At 42.4% G+C, this 24,517-nt stretch overlaps 1 protein-coding gene across 4 annotated transcripts in view; it reads right to left on the bottom strand.

The window, feature by feature from the left end:
• Nucleotides 1–240: 240 nt before the first annotated feature.
• The window catches only part of dnah7 (dynein, axonemal, heavy chain 7), a 52,358-nt gene continuing 28,081 nt past the window's right edge, over nt 241–24,517 (bottom strand). For 3 of the 4 annotated variants that reach the window (XM_028398381.1, XM_028398383.1, XM_028398382.1), the window contains 27 exons: nt 24,237–24,456; nt 23,517–24,143; nt 21,008–21,253; nt 20,588–20,817; nt 20,187–20,517; nt 19,747–20,093; nt 19,238–19,418; nt 18,915–19,100; nt 18,483–18,646; nt 17,863–18,017; nt 16,035–16,225; nt 15,532–15,665; nt 15,100–15,435; nt 14,832–14,958; nt 14,348–14,542; nt 11,761–11,853; nt 11,510–11,686; nt 11,135–11,296; nt 10,842–11,042; nt 10,526–10,687; nt 9,807–9,992; nt 9,142–9,279; nt 7,720–7,950; nt 7,351–7,503; nt 5,876–6,053; nt 2,438–2,541; nt 241–447 (listed from right to left, as the gene is read on the bottom strand). In XM_028398381.1, the coding sequence (XP_028254182.1) occupies nt 241–447; nt 2,438–2,541; nt 5,876–6,053; nt 7,351–7,503; nt 7,720–7,950; nt 9,142–9,279; nt 9,807–9,992; nt 10,526–10,687; nt 10,842–11,042; nt 11,135–11,296; nt 11,510–11,686; nt 11,761–11,853; nt 14,348–14,542; nt 14,832–14,958; nt 15,100–15,435; nt 15,532–15,665; nt 16,035–16,225; nt 17,863–18,017; nt 18,483–18,646; nt 18,915–19,100; nt 19,238–19,418; nt 19,747–20,093; nt 20,187–20,517; nt 20,588–20,817; nt 21,008–21,253; nt 23,517–24,143; nt 24,237–24,456 (5,662 nt within the window). The remainder of the gene's footprint in view (nt 448–2,437; nt 2,542–5,875; nt 6,054–7,350; nt 7,504–7,719; nt 7,951–9,141; nt 9,280–9,806; nt 9,993–10,525; nt 10,688–10,841; nt 11,043–11,134; nt 11,297–11,509; nt 11,687–11,760; nt 11,854–14,347; nt 14,543–14,831; nt 14,959–15,099; nt 15,436–15,531; nt 15,666–16,034; nt 16,226–17,862; nt 18,018–18,482; nt 18,647–18,914; nt 19,101–19,237; nt 19,419–19,746; nt 20,094–20,186; nt 20,518–20,587; nt 20,818–21,007; nt 21,254–23,516; nt 24,144–24,236; nt 24,457–24,517) is intronic. The other variant, XM_028398384.1, reaches the window with a different exon arrangement.

Raw genomic sequence — 24,517 nt, 5'->3', positions numbered from 1 at the left:
ATGAAAGCGTTTTCATTCATTGTAACTGCAAAAGGCTAAATAATGTCAACCGCTGTTACTTTTTAAATTAATGTGCGTGAAGATCTTGGGAAATTCTTTGGGGTGTAGTGTAACCACAACAGTTTACCACATCTATCACATCCTGATTTGTAAATAAAAAAAAGGCCACTGAGTCATGCTGATGAAAGTGTGCTTTTCTTTCTTTTTTTAATTATAACTGAGTGTAGAAACAAACCAGACTTATGAGCTGAGCTGGCAGAGCAGTGCGACCCCTCGTCTGATCCAGTGGTCCGCAGAAATGTCAGTGTTGAGGGTCATGGCGATTACGTAATTGGTGGAGTGCCCGGTGGTGGACAGGGTGCCACGTCGCTCACTTGTTTTGTAGACGGGAACCAAGTAACACATTCTCTGGGGAATGTCCTGACGCTTCATGGGCTTACACCACATCTGAGGTGAGAAAGAAACAAGCGTTAAGACCGCCATCTACTTTGTCTTAAGAATAGCCATTTTGGCAGACACTTTCATAAGGGGTTATTTCTAAGTTGAGTGGGGAGAAAGCTGCAGTTTCTCAGGTAGCCACTTGAGAGCTCAAAAAGCTTTGCAACAGAAACAAACATGTTTACAGCCTGGTACAGAAATTGATTTTGATCTCATATAAAATGTAGAGAACTACATTTTACAAGTCAAACTCTCAATTATAATAATTGAAACTTTGGAGGCCATAAACTTAAAAAACAATAGCATTAACAAGGAAGAGCCCCCCTTCAAAGCTATTATGGTAAGTAATCTTGGTTGTGCAAAAAGGATAAACTCATAGTCAATGAATGCACTGTGAAGAAAAGAAAACAGAGGGAGGAGGAAGCTGTGTTTCTGTGGCTGAACAAGAAACATCCTCATTGGTGAGGCTGCAGCTACAACACAGAGGCTAAGAAATACATTGTAAAAAAACATGTTTTTCATAATCTACTATGATAAAAGATCAAATATTACTAGGGCCCTATAAAATCTGTTTATCTATCAATTTCCTGTGCTTTGGAGAAGAGTCAACTGCGTGGTGGTGCCACAGCCAGACCATATGACGAAGTGCTGCGTTTTTGATAACCTTTGGTCCCTAATCCCCTAAGGGCAAGTGCACCAATTTTTAGCCATATCAAGCAATTCCCCTAGGAGGAGTTCGCAAAAGTGCGGGGTGAGTAAATTGGAACAGGGTGTGGTTTTTTCCAAAATGGTCGACTTCCTGTACATCGTGGAATTTTCGTCCAAGAGGCTTTTTTTCTTGTCACAAGGCGAGGCGATACATCAGCGTACCGAGACCGAAGTCTGTAGCAGTTGCGGTGAATATATTCACACTTTAGGGGGCGCTGCAGAGCCATGCACCCACGCCCGCCAATGGTGACAGTGTCAAGTCGCGATTTTCGTCGGGGGACAATTTTGTGCCAAGTTTGGTGAGTTTTTGAACATGTTCAGGGGGGGCAAAATCGCGATACCGGAGCCGGAATAACAATCAAGTATAATAAAAGCTTGCATTTCAATAGGGCTCTCGCACGTTTTGTGCTCGGGCCCTAATAATTTCCTGCTACCAGTAGGTGGCGCTATGACCGTATCATCCTGTTAGCATATATGCCTGTTCAGACTCAGGTCCATAGCAGTATTGTAAGATTCTGTCCACATTGCATAAGGTATGTTGGTGGTACTGCAGAAAATACAGCGAGTTTTTGTAATGGCGAATGGTCACATTTCAGGCCACGCCCCCACCACACCGTACCACTTTTGAAAGAGTTTTGGAATGCTTCTATTCCCTATGGTGTCCTGAGTGGACACAGTGAACTTCAGCTCAATTGGATGAAGTATGCGAGGCGTGAAAAGTTTTTAGCAGGGTCACTAATAGGCAAAAAATGGCCGCAAAAGTCAAAATGGCAGACTTCCTGTTGAGTTTGAGGGGGGGGGGGGTCCAAGAGACTTTTTTGTGCGTCTTGGGGTGATACATATGTGTGCCAGTTTTCAACCGGCCAGAGGGGCTACGCGTTATGGGGCGCTATAGAGCCATTTCCCATGTGCGTTTCAAAAGTCAGGCGGGCGAATTAATTTTTCTACCAAGTTGGGTAAGTTTTGGGGCATGTTAAGGCATCCAAAAATGCGATCACAGGGGCGAAAAAAAAAGAAAAATAACTACAAAAAGCATTTCCTGAAGAAAATGCAAGTTTGATTGCAGCAGCTGAAGCATTGCCTTGAACGCTTACTTGAACGATTGCTTTGAAAAATTGCTATGACATCTGAATGTAATTCATAAAAACACATCAGAAATAATATGAACAAAAGCTAAATTAACATAAGCTGAAATCATTAAACATAAACTTTATAAATATACTAAATATTAGCCGAATCAGTCATAAAACAGCTGAATCGGTCATCAAACAGCTGAATCATGTTTTCTTACCACAGGCATTGTATCATGCAGGACTTTGGGGTGGGACTCGGCAAGAACTTTGCTCTTTCTGTCCCAGTGGGCTCCTTCGAGGAACAGGCCTCTGACGTACACACCTGACACAAACACAAACAGTACAGACAGACTGTTATCATTACTGTTATCATATTGGTACCTCCAAATGTACATACAACTGATTGTGCTTCCTTTCTCATGTATGCATTGCGTAAACTATTGTGATCCATGACACAAACTATTATGTCTTAGCAGAACATGCACATAAGTGCAGGGCATCACTAGCAGCTTTTAAACACCTATGAAGTGTGATCACTTAGCATCAACAGGTGTCACTCAAGGCTGTACTGATTTTCACATTAAAAGCCTTTAATCTGGACAAATATGTAGGAGCCCTGTGACTACATCACATGTACAAGCACAGCATTTTATTGAGCTGACCTCTGTGCTCTGACCTTCTTTTCATCCTGCATAAGAGCTTCTCCACTAATGGGATGGCGAAAAGGGCTCATATTTAGAGATAACTGGTTGTTGGCACACTGTCAGGATCACACACCCGAATGCACAAACACACTGTCAGATTTGTAGCTTGGCAGTATAGTATATAGTATAGTATAGGGTGAGGCTTTATGTAAGAATCTCACAGCAGGGGGTATTCAGGGGTTATGGAGCAAGGCAGACATGGCTGAGTGAGCTCCGCGAACATGCGATAATTATTCTGCGGGGATTCCGTGAAAGACCTGCAGACTACTGTTACCACTCTGACCAGTGAGGTATCATCATTGAAAGTCAAATGTGAGGAGCTTGACAACAAATCTAGACGCTACAACATCAGGGTGGTTGGCTTAGCAGAAGGTATGGAAGGCTCACATGCATGGCTGGTTAAATGTGACATTTTGAAACTTGACCGCAAGCCAGCGGTCAACCACACTTATAGAGCTCTACATCCCAGGCCAAAGAGTGGCGATGCACCACGCCCAGTGATTATACGACTGTTATATCAGAGGGACAGGATTGCTATTCTTCACAAAGCCAGGGAAATTAGTGATGCTTTGAAACATGATGTAAAACGAGTGGAAATGTTTCCTGGCCTTACGGTTGCCCAGTCTGAAAAGCGCGAGGGGTTTGCTGGTGTGACTTGTGATTTGCTGACTATGGAGGGGGTTGTGGTTGCTGCTTTTTTAAAACATTTTTTTATAACTATTGTGCATTTTTCTGTTTTTTGTTTACTTGCTTATTTATTTATTTATTTCCTCTTCCCCTCCCTCTCTGTGTGGTCCCTCATGTCACATCATCAGATGTAAGGCTGTTTGCAGTCTTTAAATCTGCTTGTATTAGATGGCACTGTTTTGTTAGGTTAGATTCTCTATGGCTACAGACACAGGCTCTTCAACTCAAGGAGGTAGCCTCCCTTTTGTGAGTTGGAATGTTAAAGGCTTGAACTCACCTGTTAAATGCAATAACCACTTACATAGCCTACATGCACAATGCTTGCTTTCTTACAAGAAACACATTTGGGAGTTTTGGAACATGCAAAACTTAGATGAAAATGGGTTGGGCAACTATATCATTCTAAATTTTCTTGCAGATCAAGAGGGGCAGCCATTAAAATTCGCTTTATTTATTTGCATCAGGCAGGTTATACAATATGCCTGTGGTTCTAGGCAGTGTATATGCACCAAACTGGGATAACGACAGTTTTTTCAGAAACTTTTTTTCGGAAATCCCAGACCTTCAGTCCCATCACCTCATTTTAGGTGGTGATTTTAATTGTTGTTTAAACTCTGATTTGGACCGATCCTCTTCACAGCTCTACATCAGCTCATGTGATCAGATCTTTTATGGAGGAATATGGTGTCAGTGATCCATGGTGGTTTCTATATCCTCAAACCAAAAAATGTTTGTTCTTCTCCCCAGTACATCACTCTCTCACGTTTTGATTTCTTTCTGTTGGATAATAGATTGCTTTCCAATATACACTCGGTCTCATATACTCCTATAGTCATCTCTGACCATGCCCCTGTGTCCCTTGTGCTTTCTTTTCCAGAGAAGCCTAATTTGCGTTTTCCCTGGCATTTTAACTCGCTCTTGCTTTCAGATGAACAGTTTGTTAATTTTATATCAGATCAAATTGATTTTTTTTTGCACCAACTGAAATAGCTAGGCTTGAGGATGAGTACGCCTCCACCCCACCCAAGAGCGATATAAAAAAATAATCACTTTAAAATCTGAGCTTGATATCTTAGCCACAGAGCAAGTAGAATCTACACTGCTAAAGCTTAGAAATTCTGTCTATGAATCTGGAGAAAGGCCCTCCAAGCTGTTAGCCTTTCAGCTGATTCATTCATTTTCTATGGCTCTCTCTATAACTCTGAACAAAATGCTGATTTCCAGGCATTAGTATCTTTCTTTAGTCAAAAGATATGCCTACCATCTTGCCCAGCCAAAAAGAGACTCTTGACCAAGCGCTCACTGGAGAGGAACTTACTAAGGCAATTTGCGCCATGCAATCTGGGAAATCTCCCAGCCCCGACTTGACTCCCTATAGAATTCTATATGAAATTTTCTTCAACTAACGCTCTTTCTCTCAGATTGGACTCTGTCCATCCCTTCATCAGACACCCAGACCAAACAGGTATTTGTGGTTTCAGGTATTTGCAAGTCAGACATTTTTACAGACATATAAAGATTTTCCACATATCCCAGCAGATATCCCTACTGATAGAATTTTTAGGATACCCCTGATGATGAGGAGTGTTGTTTCTACACTTTATAATGTTATACTATCTCTTTGCTCCCCCTCTGATGAGACTCTTTTAGCTCTCTGGTCCCAGGATTTAGGTAAAGACCTGATGCCTGTCTGGGGGACTATTCTCGGTCGGGTCCATTCATCGTCAGTATGTGCCAGACACGGAGTGATTCAATGAAAGCTACTACATCGTGTATATTGGACTAAATCTAAACTATCCCGTGTGTACCCCAACACTGACCCGCTTTGTGACAGGTGTCGCCATTATTGTGGTACACTCTTACATATGTTCTGGACATGTCCCTCCTTACATTCCTACTGGAATTCTATATTTTCTTCTATTTCAGACGTGCTACAGATAGACCTGAGCCCATGCCCTGTTGCCGCCTTATTTGGGGTCCTACCTGACACTATTAACCTTCCTAACTCTAAGTCAGACTTTGCTGCATTTCTTTTTCTCTTTGCCCTGCGTTTAATCTTACAACACTAGGGTTAGGGTTAGATGAAAGGCAGGGAGGCTTTTCTTTAACTTATTTTCTTACTTTGTCTCCCTCATATTCAGTCAGCTTTATGCCATCACTGTGTTTCTCCTCCTGCACTCACCGCTTATGTTTCTCTTTCTGCCTTTAAACCTTATTTTGCCTCTGACTTAACCTACAACTGGACTACACTAAGGAGGGTCCTACCATCCTCTGGGGGCCGTTTGTATTGTCTGTCATCCATGACCTCGAAGTCGAAGCTGAGCAGGTCGATGGGGATGGAGTGTTTCCTGGCATAGTTCTGCTGTGTGCCTGTGAGGAAGGCCTGGGTGAAGAAGAATCCTGATATCCAGAATACAGCAGGCATGTTTTTATCATACCAGTCCTGAACAAAGCAGAGCAGAGAGAGGAATGACAGGGCCCACTCGCCTCATACATTTAAGGTTACCCATATAGAAATCTAATATTCATCCCCCTATTTTCCAAGTAATTTTGTTACTGTGTGGTGACATGCAGGTATGTCACCACACAGTAACATGCCTCTGGATATATAAAGATGTAAATATTTGATATATATGTGATAGCAATAGTAAAATGTACACATGTACACATATTCATGAGTAACATTTACATGACCTGCAGCTGTGCCAGCTACTGTCTTGGATTATAATACAGTTCTCAACCTGTTATTTCCTGTATATTAAGGCATGGGTTGCCCATAGTTATTAAGGCTAAATCATACTTGCATGAACATGACTTATAAACCCTCCTGTTAGTACTAAGTCTTATTAGTCTTCCTATTCATATTACTAGTATTTTGGTGTATGGACAACTTTCCAGGAACTACTGGAAGCTACAAATATGATTCAGGTGTTTTAACCACACAAAGTGATCTGATTGGTTAAATTTAATGTCTGATATAATCAGTGACAGACAGATGGTTCATCCGATCACTTGCCATTTTCTTTCTGTTTCATGGTTACAGATGGTTCAGTGTAACAAACCCTCTGGTGCGCCACACAACATATTTAGCCTAGATTAGCACATAATATATGTGCTTTTTTATTGCTTTGTCATGCAAATGCAAGTGTTAATCCCAAACCCTTGTTGTAACAGTAAACAAAACATGTAACTCCGTGGAAAATGGATGTTTTACTGTTATGCATACATACACAGGCAGTGGACTGTTCAGAGAGAACTGATTGAACTGTAAGATGAAGCAGAATTGTATGATACATCATATGCTCACATGCACAATGTGTCAACTAAAGAAGGCATAAAGTCAGTAGATCCTCCTGCAGCAATGAAATAAAGAGCTCCTGTGTGACACAGCCTATAGCAGGTTTCAGCTTACTCTAAAGTTGAAGTATGCAAATACTGTCTATAACTTCCTCATGTATAGCTTTGAGAAGACAAGCACAGAGCAGGGGTTCAGAGACTTATACAGTCTGTGACAGGAAGTACTGATGGTAATACTAAGTCACTTCACAAACTGTTTTGTGTGTGTGTTTGTGCCGTCTGTGTTCTTCCAGTCAAAAACATTATTTATTAGCTTCTGTTGTTTGTTTGGGATGCTATGACGTGAGTGGCTTCTTTGTGTCATGATCTTTTCTTTGATTTTTTCTTTAGCAGATATAAAGAAACCCAAATGCTAAAAGCATTTTCCTTAAATGTTAACATACCTGCAAGAACTGTAGTCTTTCTAGGAAGTCATTGACATAGCTCCCCAGCGGCTTAAGGCTGGGGTAGGACTTCTTCATCCATAGGCCGGGTATGCGACCCTTCAAAATGCTGCTAACCACTTCCTCCAGGTCTGCGGACATCACTACCAGACCCTGCAACATGAACACATGATCATCAAACTGACAACTGCAATATGCCAAGTTAAATTTGACAGTGAACCAAATATGAGAATTTTTATTAGGTTTTCTGATCCTTCTTCTTCTGAAAAATGTCAGTGGTATGTAGAAATGCCATCCAGTTTCACTGTGGTAATGTGATACTGAAAACATACCCCCCCTCCTTTCTGCAAGCTCTGTGTTTGCATTTACCTTTATGGCCTTCTGAATGTCGACACAGGAGTTTCTGATGGTGCTGAGGAGGTTGTTGAAGCGGCCCATCTCCTGCACCAGCACTGTGTTCATGCTCTGATTGTAGCTGGTGGGAAAGCGCCTCATTGCTGCCTCCAAGTCAAAGTCCCCAGGCAGCTTGCTCAGGATGTCAGCTGCCACATCAAAGACCATGTCATCTGAGGATTTGGCATCTCCGCCTGAGGAGCGGGACTGATCACAGAAGACACAGAGTGACAGAGGACTGATGAGAAGGTCTTATGAGATACCACTTAATTTTATCTTTCCTTTCCTATATGCATTGCTCAGGCTCACCACATTAAAGGAAATATACGGTAATATAATCTATATAATGCTTTGATCTTATCGTGCAGCCTGAGATTAAAGTTTTCTTCTCCTGTAATTTGACACACCCTTATCAACAATCCTAATGATCACTCGAGCTGATAACCTGTGATTCTTCCATTTTCCTCTATATGGTGCTTAGTCACTATCCGGCGGTAATGGATAATCATTGGCTAATGGCACTGGGGGTTACAGTAGGAGAATAATAAATAGCTGCTTCATTCCATTTGAAATGCCTCCCTGTTCATCTGTCATTGAGACTGATGAGACTGTATTCGATTCTAATGAAGTCCACACATGACGGAAGCCTTTATTAATCTTGTTGAATGGAATCTATATGAATAAATGCCAGAAGGAGCTCCAATTTTAACTCAAAATCTATATGCTATCCAGGTCTTTTGCAGCCAAAATATACAAAAAGAGATGCATGGAGTCACTTCTGTTGGCTGCTTAGTATAGACCCCTTGCACTTCTTCAATATCAACTTTATTTCCAGACAATTTACACTTTAAACACAGTGAATCATCTCAGATAAAGGGAAACTCTGCTCTGCTTCCTAAAATAAATAAATGGATACACAGATAAATAAATATCCATTTCCACTTTACAGAAGAAGCCGTGTTTCTTTTATCCTCAAGTAGGTCTGGAAGTGAAATCCCTTAGATTTGATTTGCAGCACGACATTGACTGGAGCAGGGAAGTGGTAAGATGTAATCCTCAACAACCTAACCTAGTCTAACTCTTACAGCGCTCAGATATAATGATGTGGGATCCCACGGCTCCACCAAAGCCTCTGTGAGTCATGCTGTGTCTCTGCAGTGTCAAAGGAAGACATTTCTTTTCTTTGAAAACGTCTCAACAATTAATTAATGTTGCATAGTGTTTTTTAATGGAGGGTGATCAAATAAAAGGGGTTAGGAAACGACAGATGCCGTCCATGTACCTAGTCAGGTTTTCATGCATGCACTATTGATGGGGTCTGAATATGATATATGTTGTCTAGAATAACAGCCAATCAATATTAAAACCAGCTTTTTTCATAGGCCAAGGTGGATTTACCTGTGTGAGCAAAATGCTGTCAAACAGTAGTTGGGTCTCAGCTTGATCCTTGGTGATATCCGCGTTAGCGTTCAAGCCAAAAATCTCTGGTGATGGGTTGAGTGGCAGCGACTTTGTGTATTCTATGTAGCTCTGGTACTGCAACAGAAAATCAGAAAACAGTGAGGAGTGGGGTGAACCATTTTTAATGCAACATCAGGACATCTTGAGTAATAACACTCAGTGAAAAACAAGTAGTCTCCTTAGATTGCTGATATTTATTTTAATGGGGCTTCATTAATGAAAGATGTGGTTGGAGGGGGGTGCCACGTTGGAAAACAAAATGCCAAATAAAATGGTGAACACCATAGATTGCACTTGTGTTAACAAATATATCAGCCCTCAGTGATGGAGGCTGCCTGCTGTGCCTTGTTACACACATTTTATCTTCTAATGACTTTTTAAAGGTAGCAGTGCAAAGAAATATACTTAGTTTAAAAACTGAGTTTTTGGGGAATTACGCTCTACGCTAAGCAACTGTTGTTCATCTTATAGAGACTTGATCATCTCTATAAGCAAGCCATACCATGGACAGTACAGTGACTTGTGAAGATACTGGCTAATAGTGTGTAAAGCTGCAAACACTATAGCTCTTCCTTATACTAAGAGTGTGTTTTATTTCTTACATCTTCCTCAGCTGGTGCGTAGTAGAGTGCGCTTGGGTCAAATTTATAGTCTGGGTCCTCAATGATCTCTGAAGTGTAGAAGATAGAGAGGATCGTGCGCAGGGTGCGTCTGTCCCAGTCATCTGTCACGCGGCCCCCATAGTTACATTCACCAGTCATGTAGCGGAGGGCATCAAATGGAACTTCCTGCAAGAAGCAAGAAATCACATCATCTATCAGAACAACAGAAGGAAGGCAACACGTGATGCTGAGTTTAACTGGATACAACAAAACAGAAAACTATAATGAATTTTACTTTAGGACCTACACTTACGATACAGATGGGTATAATAGGACATAGAAGTTGAGGTTCTGGGCAGTGTGGCATTTTCTGTTGAAGGCTACCACTTACAAATTCACAGCGTGACACTTACAAGTGGAAAATGTCACTGTGTTCAAAAAAGATATCCTCTGTCCTTTATTTGTGCCACTTTTTCTCAGCTACAGCAGAGGAACTAGGAAAGGCAGAGGGTTGGAGCTTTCTGCTTGTGGAAAAATGTCAAGAAGGGAGGTTTTTGAATATGGCTCATTAAAGCGAATACTTGAATGAAGCAGAACACTCTTGTAGAGGCCAGAATTTCAACTGCAGGCTCAGATGTTGAATAGGGATGTTATACACGTGGCAGGTATACACTCTGTTCTCAAGAGGGTATGCAAACTTTTTTCCCCAAAACAGCTACCTGGTACTGTTCCAGGAACATGTGCAGCTGCTGTACTGAGATCCGGAGGTCGGTCTCATTGAACTCATATGGAATGTTCCAGCCCAGAGGTCCGAACTTTCTCCTCTCCTGGACAAGGGCGTGGAAGAAACACAGGCCATACAGTAGCTTCTTGAACACAGCCTGCAAAGAGGATAAGCACAGATGGAAGGCATTGCCTGAGATAAACAACTGGGGCTTGCTTAGTATTTCAACAGCTAAAGCAAACACTCTGAAACACACCCACTGATGTTGGTATGATAGATATGCACAGCAAACAACTAAGATGTGTGCTTACCGGCTTACTGCAGCTCCCAAAAAACTCTGGATCAGAGATGGGGTCCATTAGAAAGGAGCGTGCTATGTTGGCGCGCAGGCCCTTAGGAGCCTCGTTGGTCATCTTCACCCCGTTCTGCAGCACTGCCACAGGGAATGTGGGAGATGGGTAGCTTGTCAACCACAGTCTGAAGTCTGGGTGGGTATTATCTGGGTTCAGCCCCTGCCCACAGAGCCACAAAAAAATGAATAATTGCATCCATCCAAGAATTAGCACTGGGTGCAAAAGCTGCATTTGCATGTGTGTGCTCTGACCTCACAAACCCTCTCCAGTGTTGACATCCATGAAGTGGCCAAGTGGCAATTCTGAAGAACCACCCAGGAGCCCTCTTTAATGCCTCTCTCAATCATATCCATGGCAATAGGACCCTGGCCTTGGCCCAATGAAAGGGAGGTCAGCTTGGTACCAGTAAAGCCCTGAGGAATAAGAACAGCAGCACACACACACACACACACACACACAATTTTGTGGCTGCTTATTTGCCTTGGAAAGTGGCAAAACAACTTTCATTAATTTTAAGGCCGATGTGGGAGCCTGGCAAATCTAGAGGAATCAATTTTTCCTTTCATTTGTAGCTTGTTCACACAGCGGGCTTCAAAGCAACTAAATTTCTCAAGATGTTCATGTACCTTTTCATCTCCAAACTTGAGCAAAGCAGCCATGGGGTCTGAGCCGGGTGAGAGAATGAAGATGAGAGGGGCACAGCAGTGGCTATCCACAAAGGTCTGACTCAAGTTGAAGGGTGGTGCTTCAATGAAGGGCCGGCCCAAACTGTCTGAAACAAACTCCTGCACCATGGGAATAACCTGGAAGACAAACGGGTGAAAGGATTTCATGAGGGAGTCCGTGTGAAGTGACATTCTTCCCCGCATGAACTGACTTTATCGGGTCTGAGACAACGGATCACAATCATCCTCTGAAATTGGCTCAGCTTCTTCTGCCACTCATCAGGAAGGGGAGTCTGATGGGGGTTCTGCAAATAAGCACATCACAACATCACAACAACAGGAATTACTTCACGCTCCATAGGGGATGTATGCTTCTAATTATTATATGGCTTTTACTGAAGGAAAAATACACTGTAAATATGTCATCACCCATGTTTCCTTTCCCATTATTTAAGGTATAAACAACAGCAATCATGTAACTCTAAGGGGAAGCTGAACAACCACACAGACACCTTAGTTAAATACTTTTCTTTGGATTGGGGTAATACAAAACCCCTTTGACCCACTGAGAAAAGAGACACGCTCCTATCATCAGGGGTACCTTAAACATGCGTCTGTGTGACCTTTTCTTGGAGAGGCAAGACTAAGCTATGTAATTAAGCAACATGAAAGGGAAGTGAGTCATTTTGGGAGACACTTAACATCAGAATCAGAATCAGAATCAGAAATACTTTATGCATGAAAAGGAAGAAACATAAAAAAACACTGGGTACTGGGTCACAGGAACATGTTCATTTGTGGAACCAGAGGAAGTGAGCAATGCTAGTAAGAACGTTTAAAATCATTTCCCCCCAGGCTGTTTGTATGTGTGTCGGCAGGTGCTTTGAGACGGATACACCTATTTAGGATGTCCAGGGGATTCTCTGTGTGAACAGGGGTGTGTTAGTGCGTGTAAGTCTGATTAAACCGATGCTCTGGCATCAACATTGAACAAAGTGTCAATTCTTCAACTGGAACAAACCAGATTTAATTAGACAGAAGTATTACAGCTGATTCAGTTGATTATAAACCAAAGATGGTGTGTGCACGTGTGTGTGATACAGAAATGCACCAGACATTGATTAAACAGCTGTTCTGTGCCTTTAGATTGCACACATGTGACTAGCACAATGAGAAGTGAATGGATTTAATTAGATTAGGATTGGGTGTCTCTGCTCCATCTGTACCTGACAAATTGTTTCCTTTCTTCCATATTCATTCTGTCTCTGTCTACATCTAAACTAACAGAAATTGTTACAAACGCCCAGAAAAAACTGGGACTGTGAGGATATTCATGTTTCTGAACTATTACAAAGACTGTTACATAAACAATCATACAAAAGGTAAAAGATGCAGATATGGATAAATAAAAAGGAATATTTCAAGACGTGCAAACTGCAAGCAGCATTAGAAATAGAAACATTCACTGAAAAACTACAATGAAGACAAAAACATTCAATAAAGTAGTAAATCTGTCAAGTCTCAAGCCTGTTCAGAGAGCCAACAGAACTATTCAGAGTATATGCAGCGATCCATGAGTTAAATTGCTGATTACCTTTTTTACTACCTTTAATTTTTTTTAAAACCATCATGACATTGAGTTGCAAGTGTTAATCAACAACCTTTTGTAATGTGTACTCTTATTCTGCCATTAATTGCTATACACAACGGAGTAGATAGAGACTCACTAACGTAACGGCGGTGCAGCAGCACAGAAAGTTGAGAGGTAACTGCTCTCACCGACTGCGCATGTATGTTTAGTGGATTGCATATGTGACCGAAGTGCATTAGCTCCCATCCAGTTGATAAGGAAATGTTTTTACAAACCGAACAATAAGCCTGCTGGTTATTCTGTACTACAGGCCTGAGCCATTCCTAAATGCTGGGTCTTCCACCCAGCTGTCAGAAAACTTGCATTTGCCCATGATGACAATAGTTGTCTGGACTAGACATTGAAGATATGCCTAGCAAATAGGGTTGGGCGGTATTAAGGTATTAAGGTATACCACAGGGCACACAGGTAGCGACGGTATCATTTTTAATACCGTCAATAAAAAAATGCAATGTACTTAGAAGATAAGGATCAGATATTAAACAGATTTTGTTTGATGCGTTGTGTGGTTGAATCTTCAGTTTCACTTCAGTAGTATAATATATTTTACTTTTGGAGACCTTTGATAAAGTTTATGAACATGACGTGAGAGAGAGAGAGAGAGAGGCAACAGTGGTAAGTAAAAACCAAACTTTGAGCAGGAAGGCTCCTAAAGGACCACAGAGCTGTCACAGTGTTGTAGGCATCAGGGCTGTGATTCAATGAGCCACCCTGTTGAGTTTCAAGGCTGGCGAAGAAGCTGGCCCAGCCTTCACAACTTACTGGAAGTGTCCTGCTGTGCACTTCTTAGCATTCTATCATTTCTATCTATACAGGCCATCAGACTCCGCTCGGGAGACTCAACTGCATTTTACTAAAAGGAATTTAGACGAGTTTAACTTTAAGACACAGTGATAAGGTGGCATTGCTTTCTTGTTTGTCACGTTACGTGCACATACAGTAAACGTTGCTAAAATCTTTTCTAAATACCCAATCTATCTTTTAGCATTTATTCTTTGGAATCAGGTCAGGTGGCACACAGGGTATACAAATGTTCTGCCAACTAGTGGTTGACAGCCAGATGTGCTATTTTTTTGCTTTGTCCTTGCTGAATGTGAATCACAGACTAATTCACAGAAAGAGCCCCAACAGGACTAAACAGTACTTACTGGGCTGTCATAAAATTCTTTCCACTCTTTCCGGAGGTGAGACATGCTTTGGCGTAGACCTTTAAAGCGTTCAAGCTCATCCAAGCGGCATATCTCATCCCAAGACTTCTTGGGGAGCCAGATGCAGGGATTGGAATGGGGGTTGGCCAGGCCCACACCACCTGTCAGAAGGAAGCGCCACTCTCCTTCATCCACCTAAAAATTCATTATCATCAAAGGGCTATTAACACAGCAGCATAACAAGCAGAATTTGCGATTAAATTGATAAATAGTTGATGATTTTGGATTTTTCTATGCAAATTGACAACACAAGCTACCGACAACTTTAAGCAATTACTAAGAAGACTGATTCTGGAAAAATAACACTACTGGGCTTGTTTGATTACCTAATCACTTACAAACACACCCAAATCATTGATGGATGTTTTTACAAACAGCATCTATGGTTGCAAATGTGTGCAGAGGTGTGTGTGTTTATCCCTACCAGCTTGTTGTGCATGAGCAGATTGACACTGAGGCAGAAGGAAAACAGCAGTTTATCCTTCTCAAACAGTGAGCGACACACATTGACATAGAGCATGTATGTAAAGTGGTCTCTCAGGATCTGCAGCCTGAAGAAGATACATATACAAGCGTTTTAATGCTAATTAGATTGAGAGGAAATCCAAGCCAAACAGAAGTTGCAAACTCAACCACACTTAACTGACTTTAAGAGACGGTGTTTTCTGAGTACATTAGACAGGCCTGCTTACCTCTGCTCCAAGTCAGCGCTCTTCTCTGAGCCATCAATGGAGCTAATGAAGAGGTTAATAAACCAGGTGAGAGAGTACTGGTACATGGGTTCAATGTTAGCCAGGTCAGCAATAGAGAAGAACAGGATGGCAGAATGCACGGCAATGGGTGTGTAGCCCATGCGGGTCTTATCAATCGTCCGCTCCGTCACCTCAGCCGCTGCCTGCTTCTCTGTGATTTCATTCGCCAGCACCTTGGAGCATGAGAGGATGCTGACAGCCGTTTCATCCTCCAGAATGTTGCCCTCAGAGGAGGAGAGCACCTTTAAGATTTTGTCCTCAATGTCCTGCAGTTGTCTAGAGAAAAAATAAGAAGAATTGAGGATGACTACAGGTTTCTTTTATTTGAGTAGTTAAGGCCATTTGCCCTGGGCCTACTGTGTGCCTCTGTACCTTTTGTTCTCTGCTCCCTGTAGGATGAGAGCTTGTTTCTCCTCTTCCAGGTCAGGCCTTTCTCTGGCCACCACTATGCCCAGTAGCTGGTCTTGGATGCCCTCTGGTGTGATCATGAAGTTTAACAGTGTCACCTAGACCACACACAACACAGTATGCAGATAAGTTTGTGTAAATGAAGCAGTATGTATATATACTTTCAGGTGAGGTTGACATTAAAGTACTTTACAGTACCATGTTGAAGATCTTGACTTAAGTATACTTTTCCCCACAATAAATTCTTATAACAACTTCAGCTTGGCAAAGTACAGACAGGATACATTTGCTTTTTTTCCTTTCTGTGAAAAGGTGTTGCAGCTCAAAGTGAAGGAGTGTCTTTTACCACAGGCGTAGCATCCTGCTGTGCACTTTGAGTTATGGTCAAAAGCCAAGCCACATGTTCTCAGCATTTTGATATATCACATTCACAAGAATGACAATACAATAAAATAATGTGTCAGCACCTTCACAGAAGTCTCAGGCAGGTAGTGGGGGTTGCGTAGCTTTGTAGTGATGTAGAAGCGAAAGTCAGGGGCATATTCAATGTTAGAGTCTCCTAGTCGGATACACAGGGAACCACCCACTTTGAAGGTCTGTCTGAGCAGCAGAGGCTCCAGGATGGGGTCCAGCTCCTCGCCGACATTCTCCAGGAGCACTGAAAGAAATAGTTCACATCTCTGTTTTCTAGCCAAATGAAAAATCTTTTGTATAAATATGCTTTTTAAAGCAGTCGGAAGCTGTATGATTGTCTACTGCCTCAACAGCTGAGCCATTGCACAACTTCAAAGCCTTTGAAAATACACAGCCAGACTGCTTGTCAAGACAAAGTGTAGGGTTGGGCGGTATTAAGGTATTAAGGTATAGCGGCGGGGCATACATGTGGCGACGGTATCATTTTTATTACCATCAATAAAAAAATGCAATCCACTGATATAGAAGATAAGGATCAAATATTAAACATATTTTATTTGATGCCTTGTGTGGTTGAATCTTCGGTTTTACTTAATAGTATAATATATTTTACTTTTGGAGACCTTTGATAAAGTTTATGAACATGACGTGACAGCGCGGAGAAGAGAGAGCGAGAGCTATAGTCGCACCTGTGACCTGGTCCCTTAGAAGAACACTGCTGCGCTTTAGAGGACGAGCCACAAGAGGGGGTTGTGCGCGGCGCACTGTGCAGCACGGTATTTACGGTATTTATACCGGGGTAAAATGTGGAGGGTTTTGGATACTGCCTAACCCTAACAATCTCTTTTTCAGGCACCAGTTTGCCAGTTTGGCTGATCTGAGTGCTACTCCACAGCTGTTCCATAGTGCTGGGTTTATAAAAGGGTGTCCACTCTATTTGTGACTCTACTGGACTCTTGGGTCTGGAAAAACGAATCCATGAGTCTTTGTATTTTGTAACCACTACCAAGCATCTTGGTGAAACTATATTTAATAAAGCAAACAGTTATACCTATATTACTGGAACAGTAATACTGATAGCATCCCCCTGATGACTAAAACTCGTAGAGCTAAATATGCAGTCCTTCTATGGACAGGCGATGTGTGCATTACCACGAATCAGTGGAGCACATACGGCATTATTTAATGTGAGCGGATCTTAATAATAGTATGATAATGCTATTATTAAGATCTCATGTTAAGAACTTTCCCTCATCAATAATTAACACGAATTTAAACAGATTAAACAGTACTTTATATAATTCAATAAGCATCAGCCTAAAAAAACTGTTTCTAACTCTAATTCCTCTCATGATGTTCACTCTCATGGCTTCTTTAAAATCCTATGAGAAGTACTGCAAGAGCTGGGCTTTATGTTTTGTGCTTTTGCAGAGGGATCTCAGGGTTTGTAGTGAATTTAGCTTGTGTGTAATGTCACAGCCATAGAGTTGCTTTAGCAGATTCCGTACCACCACCAACCACTGTAGCACCAGGACAGAGACACACTGAAAAAGAATAGCCACAGCTGCCTACACATCTTCATTTTACCGTAACACAAGGCAGGAACCATGTAAGTGCAGAGTATCATTGATTTTTCCTTTGTATGATTTGCAGTAGTGTTGTCTGAATAAAGACTCACTGGAATGCTTCTGTCAGTGAGATTGTTATTTGAACTCTCCCACTGCAGAACAGAGAACAGAGGAAGAAAGCATTCTTTGCACAACAACAATTCGTTTTTGTGGTAAAGAGAGACCTCAGCAGGCAGAAACAAGAACTGCAGAAAGGTAGGCGAGGCTCACCACAACAGAAGAAGCCTCAAACTATAGACATATATATACTTACCAGGCGTGCCAAACTGGATGCAGTTCTCCAGAGTGCGTACAAAGCCAGCATCACTCAGCTTAATAATGTGCAGGCTGTTGGCCTTCTCCATGTTTTTTACCCACTTGTTGGCCTGTCCTTGGGGATCGATCATCAGAGGCCATCGTCTGGCATTACTATAAATAACACACACGTACACAAACACACACTCCGAGTGATCAAAAGGGTCTGCCTCGTCAGACTGAAAGATCTGTTAACCATGAGACATCAGAGCAGTTGGGGTGTATTAGGGGACAATAACTGAGATGTAGAGAGCAGCTCAAGGATGAACAGTCACAGACGGATGGCACCACGGGCCAAACAATCCCAATCCTCTGTTAATCAATCAGTGCAATCATATGCTTAGTGGAAAAAAATAACAGCAGCCAGCAGTGTCAATATATATATAAGCACCCAGAGTAAGGTGAGGCTTAGGCTTTAAAGCAGATTTGCTTGTTTGTTTTCTGTCCCAGTGTGCAGGTGTACAGCACCTTTAAAGAGCTGCTTAAGTGAAAGGCAGAGTTCCTGTTTCAGTTCTATAATTCTGAGACACTGGCTGCTCAGTACAAATATAGATAAGACACCTGCCGAATAGGACTTACGAGATTATGATGCCATTGTCTATGGAGAAGCTGTCAGATGGAAGGCCAGCAATGGTCCATTCACGGATCTTCACTGGATCACCCAGCGAGCTCATAAGAGACATGTTAGACGAGCAGGGAATCCCTCTGCTCTTACAAAGACTCATCCACTCCTTTGTCTGTTGCTGGGGAGGAACACATTACTGGTAGTGACTTTGTTGTGATGTAGTAGTGACTACAATGAAAAAGATATATGTAAACATAGTCCCAATGTGGAGTGTTAGTGTCCTTCTAAGTAACCTAGTTTCAAAGATGACCTTCTAAAAACTAGCCTTGTCTCTGAGCTGTGAATAGGAGTAAAGCACTTTGCAGAGACAAAGTCATTAGGAAGTGACATTAGCCTTACAGTTGAAAAAATTCCCCTGTGCTACCTGCTCCACCAGCTGTTTGTACCTGTCTGTAGCTGGAGGTGAAGGCTCCCAGGTAAGCCACGATGCCTGCTGAGATGAGGATGTCACCGGTCAGGTTATCATAGAGCTGTCCGAGATTCAAGGCCATCTCACTCCAGCGCGTTTTCTCTCCACCCAAGCCTCCAATCAGCTGCTCAGCTCGCTCCAGCTTTTTACTGCACAAATCCACCTGAAGGACGTCATCCAGAGAGGAAGCAGAAACAATTTATGTTCACCGGAGCTTGTGACTACTAAATATGTATTTATTCTATACAAGCTATTCAAATTCAGCATTTTCTCCTAATAGACCAAGATATGATTACAAACCTGATTCTCCAAGTCAGCCTTTTTGTTTTTATTAGCATCCAAAGTTTCCTGAAGCTTGGCCAGTTTATCTTGGACTTCTTTTAGGGCAGCCTGCTTTTTCTGCAAGCTTTCCATGGCCACACTAAGCTCACCCTCAGCCTGTGCTAGCTTCTCTTTCTTAGGAGCTACCTCCTTGGCCACTCTGAAGAACACAGGCAATACAAAGGTGAACATTTTAAACCAATGTACACAATAGAAAATCTAGAACAATGAACTCATTTGCATTTTATCAGCAGAAATTAGTAAGGACACCAAAAAATTCTGCAAGTTAAGATTGTGCAGAACAATACTGATATAACCGTAATGATTCCCATCTTGGATCTGTCGTGTTAGATGAATCACTGGGGACATAGCTCATGCATGGTACACACCAGGAAAATTATTTTTCCTTTGATACTTACTAAGCTTCATGTTCATTTTAATATTCATTCTCATAACTAAAAACACAGGAGGAGAAGAGCATTACTTACGCGTCATACTTGTCCATCGCACACACCCACTTACACATGCCCTCAGCTGCAGTAGATGCAGTTTTAATCTTCTCTGGTACAAAATCCGAGTTGGTAATGTACTTATTACGGATAATGGTCATAAGATGTGGTGGGATGTTGTCCTTGTCATACTCATGGAGGCTTTGGAGAAACCTTAAGTCTCCCAAAAGCTTTTTAGCTGGGCCCCAATAGTCCTCCACCTTTTTACCGGAGCCTGAGGGATCCGGTATACGCTCAGGCTTGATGCCTTTGAGAATGCAAATTGCCTCCATGACCAGCTTGACAGCTGTGGGTGGGCTTTTCATAGACTTCACCACTGTGATATCCTGTAAAGAGTAGAAGCCCTATTCACTGCTCTATTCTAGGATATACAGCTTTTGAGTATGATGACAAGAAAGAGGACCCATCTCTGACTTTACCTGAGTTGTGAGTGTATTCAGCGCAGCGAGGGCTGACTCCAGGATAGGCATTGCTTTAGCCAGGTCAGCATCACATTCATCTTTGATGGCCTTGGCAGCCATGGCTTGTTCATTTGCCACAGACTCGTCGACTTTCACAACCTTTTCTGTCTCTGCCACCTCTACAGATTCATGTTCAATCACCACCATCATCTCGTCTACCTTTTTGCTGGCCACAAGCAGCTGGGGCTGTAGAGCCTCCAGCTCGACCTGCATGGTGGCCACTTGGTCTGCTGCTGACTCCAGCTTTTCAAGACCCACTTCATAGCGACGTTTAAGATTCATCACCTCACTTAGAAAAAGACACACAAAAAATGAATTTAAGTATGTAGCATTAAACATAATCACAAATTAGATCTTACGTTCTTTTTGTCTTCAGCAGGGCTTTGAAGGTGGAAATGAGCTCCAGGTACGAGGTTGGAGTGACATAGTTGTGGCGCAGCAGCTCATTTAAAAAGCGGAGTGAGAGCTCAATGGTTGAGGTGTGGAAACTCTTGCACATGTTAATGCAGCCATCTCGAGTCTCATCTGTCATCTCAACATCCTCCAGGAAGCGGCAGGCCACCGCCTGCAGAGCATCTTCAGGCCAGGTCTAAAAAAAAAAAAAGCCATTGTGTTACCAGCCCTCGAACACTGTTTACTCTTTCCTGGGAAATGTCATGAATTACTAATGAATGCATGCCGAACTACAGTACATGTTGTTGATGTTGAGTGGTAAACAAGAAGATTAACTGTTTGCCAAACAGCATACCAGATCTCATGCAATACACACATATACTCACCTGGAACCAGTTTATGGTGCAGCAGTTAATGAGAGCAGGAAAACGTCTCAAGCGGTCCCTGAAAGCATCACCAATGGGACTCATGGCCAACACCACATGCAGCTGTGTGCGACAGCGCTCCAAAAACATGTTGAACAGGGACAGGGGGCTGCCATCGGTTTGTTTGTCACGATCACGCTGCCGGTCCAGTACACGCATTTGCTCACAGATTTGCTGCTTCTCGTCAACTGCAAACAGGTTAGGCACCTAGAAACCAGATTACACCATACACCTGTCAATGTCCATTTGTCTACCCATACATCTAGACTAGCATCCATACTTCTAACATGCTTTGTATGTGTTTATGACATGCTCATCCATTCATGCACACATATTAAGAAATTTTCTGATCAAAAACGCCTTTAAGTATGTGAACCCCTTAGCAGTTTGGATGTTTATGCTGTTTTACCATGATTTTGTCATTTTATCATCACCAGTTTTTATGTATGAAATCTCAGATCTATATTTTATATATTTTGTACCGTATTTTCACCGGAGTATACGTCACACCAGCCAAAAAATGCGTAATGAAGAAGAAAAAACCATAGATAAGTCGCACCAGACTATTAGTTGCACCAGCGGGCCAGTGTAAATCACTATGTCTTTAGCACAACCTTGCCTCTTGAATTCCTCCTAACTTAAATGGTGCGGCTGCAGGACATGGAGCGTGAGACACATGCATTTCAACAAGTCCTCAAGCTAAGAAATGATTAGCTTCACCGCACAGAAACTCCTATAAACATCCTGTAAATGTGTCAAAGGGAGACTACTGTGTGCTCATATAGCTGTCTGGAATTAGCGACCTGTCGGCCTATCGGCTCAGCTGCAAGCACTCGTTCCATGAACGTGCTCGTCACCTATGCTCGGAATGCAAAGTGTGGACAAGCTGGAGGTGGAAGAGAACCATCAGGAGAGGGACAGAACATTTGGCATTATATTTGTAATAGGACGTCAGGACACAAGGCTAACTAATTGTATATTTTTTCATATATAAGTCGCACCTGAGTATAAGTCGCATACCCAGCCAAAGGATGAAACAAAGTGCGACTTATAGTCTGGAAAATATGGCACTTATTTAGTGGAACTTGTTTAAGTAGCCTAAAACTACATGAAACCTGGAATTAGTGTATGTGCAAAAGTATGTGATCCCTTGTATTAGCCATTACTTCAACCAAACGTCTTCTGTAAGCTCTTCTGTAGTCTCTCGCATCTGCTTTTAGGGATTTTTGCCCACTCCTCCTTGCAGAACTCACCACAACATTTCAATAGGATTAAGATCTGGACTTTGACTGGGCCAATCCTGAGTATGAATTCTCTTTCTCTCAACCCTTTCCTTTGTAGTTTTGCTGGAATGCTTTGGGTCATTGTCTTGTTACATAATCCATGTTCATCCCAGCTTCAACTGTCTGACTGATGCCAGGAGGTTCTGGTCAAGAATTTGTTGATATACTTGGGAATTTATGGTTACTTGAATAATATGGAGTTGTCCAGGTCCAGAAGCAGTAAGCAGCCCCAGACCTTCACAGTTCCACCACCATGCTTCACCATTGGGAGGAGGATTTTTTTCTTCATTTGCAGTGTTGGCTTTTCTCCAAACATGGCGGTTTTGTTTGTGACCAAATAACTCCTATCTTGGACTTATCTGTCCAGAGAATGGACTCCCAGAAGGCCTCTGGCAAAGTCGAAATGGGCAACATTTTTTTTAGAGCAGAGGCTTCCTTCTAGCAACCCTGCAACAAATGTCATGGGTGTTCAATTTTCGACTGATCGTAGTCGCATGTACATTGGTCCCAGACACTGCCAGAGAGGTCTGCAACTCTGTAGAGGTGATGTGTGGGTTGGCCTTTACCTTTTTAGTGGCTCTGGGTTATAGTTTTAATGGGTGCCCACTTCTTGGCAGTGTTGCTGTCATGGTGAAGGCCCTCCATTTGTAAATTATTTGTCTTACAGTCGATGGATGGAGCTGGAATCTTTTGAGATATAGATATAGGTCTTATATCCCTCCCTAGACTGATAGGCTATCACTACCCTCTTCTTCATGTCCTCGGTTATCCCCTGTCCTCTCGGCATTGTTGATGTGTATGGGACCATGTTGGCTTGGTTGGTTTCCGCTCTCTATTGAATAGTACAGGCCAATACCTTTCCCAATGATGCCTCATTTCATTGGTCGACTTAAATGATTAATAAAGCACACACATGTGTTTCACCTTAGTCTGTTACCTGCTTGACTTAATCAATGCAGCTAGGGGTTTACAGGGGTTTGCACATACACTAATTCCAGGTTTCATGTAGTTTATGGGTTCCACTAAACAAGTACATGCTACTGATAAAACATGTATCTGAGATTTCAGACATAAAAACTGGTGATGATAAAATGAGAAAATCACGGTAAAACAACAGAAACATCCAAACTCCTCAAGGGGTTCACATACTTTCAAGCATCAGTGTATTTCCTTTCCATCCACTTTACCTCGCCGGTGTTGAGCAGATTGCCAATATCCTCCAAAAATGACTCCATTTTGATTTGGGTGTCTGTGAATAGGAACACACCATGAGCTTCCCCCTGTGTAGACTTTCTCATGATTTTCTTGAGGTCATCACGCCATTCACTTGTTCCATAGGTCTTGGAGATTTCCACCTGGGAAAGTTCTGCGTCTGCCATGTAGGCAGCCAAGCGGGTGAGGGACTGACGCCCGCTACCACCCACCCCCACCAGCAGAGCATGGCCACTGGGCTGCTTGAGGATGCGGGAAATGCGGCACACATGCTCGATGGCAAAACGGAAGAGCACTAGATTCATGGGTGCATTACTGATGTTGTTGAACTCCTCCAGACGTGACTCCACTACCTGACGGAGCTGGTCTAGGTTGTCCACTTCTCGGTAGTTGCGGTCCTCACCCTTAGGGTCATGGAAGTCACAAAACATGAGGCTGCGCAGATCGTCCTCAGTGACCTTTCCATCACTGTCCTGGTCCAGATGCTGGAAGAGCTGGTGGAAGTTTTCCTTCATGTGATCCTGAAACACTACCTGCAAATGACTTACAAGCCAGGACCGATCGTTGTCATAGACCAGTCGATCATAGTACACTCTCAGGACCTGAGAATGATTAAACATAAAAGGTATTTTTAGTTAGTAGTTTTACTTATTTATTTAGCTCTCTATACTGTATGTGTACTGTAAAAACATTACCTCATGGACCCATAATCGTTTAATGACAGATGGCTCAGCCGCAGTCTCCGGCCGGGACAGGCAGACGCCCTGGATCACCCGTGAGACGTCACGCAGATTGAACAAGTAATGGGACTTTGTAGGAGTTGGTAGCAGGTTCTTGGTGGCTTCCTCGTACACTGACACAGTGCTTTTGACAATTTGAGAAGTCAGGGCTGCAAATTGCTTTGGAAAGGAAAACCTGTGAATGAAATGATGGATTTAAGATTAGTTTGTATTACATAATCATACAGTAGGCACCA

This window comes from Parambassis ranga, unplaced genomic scaffold, assembly GCF_900634625.1.
Source record: "Parambassis ranga unplaced genomic scaffold, fParRan2.1 scaffold_21_arrow_ctg1, whole genome shotgun sequence".
Classification (NCBI taxonomy): Eukaryota; Metazoa; Chordata; class Actinopteri; family Ambassidae; genus Parambassis; species Parambassis ranga.
The sequence above is the reverse complement of the archived record's forward strand: the minus strand, read 5'-3'. Positions and strand labels throughout refer to the sequence as shown.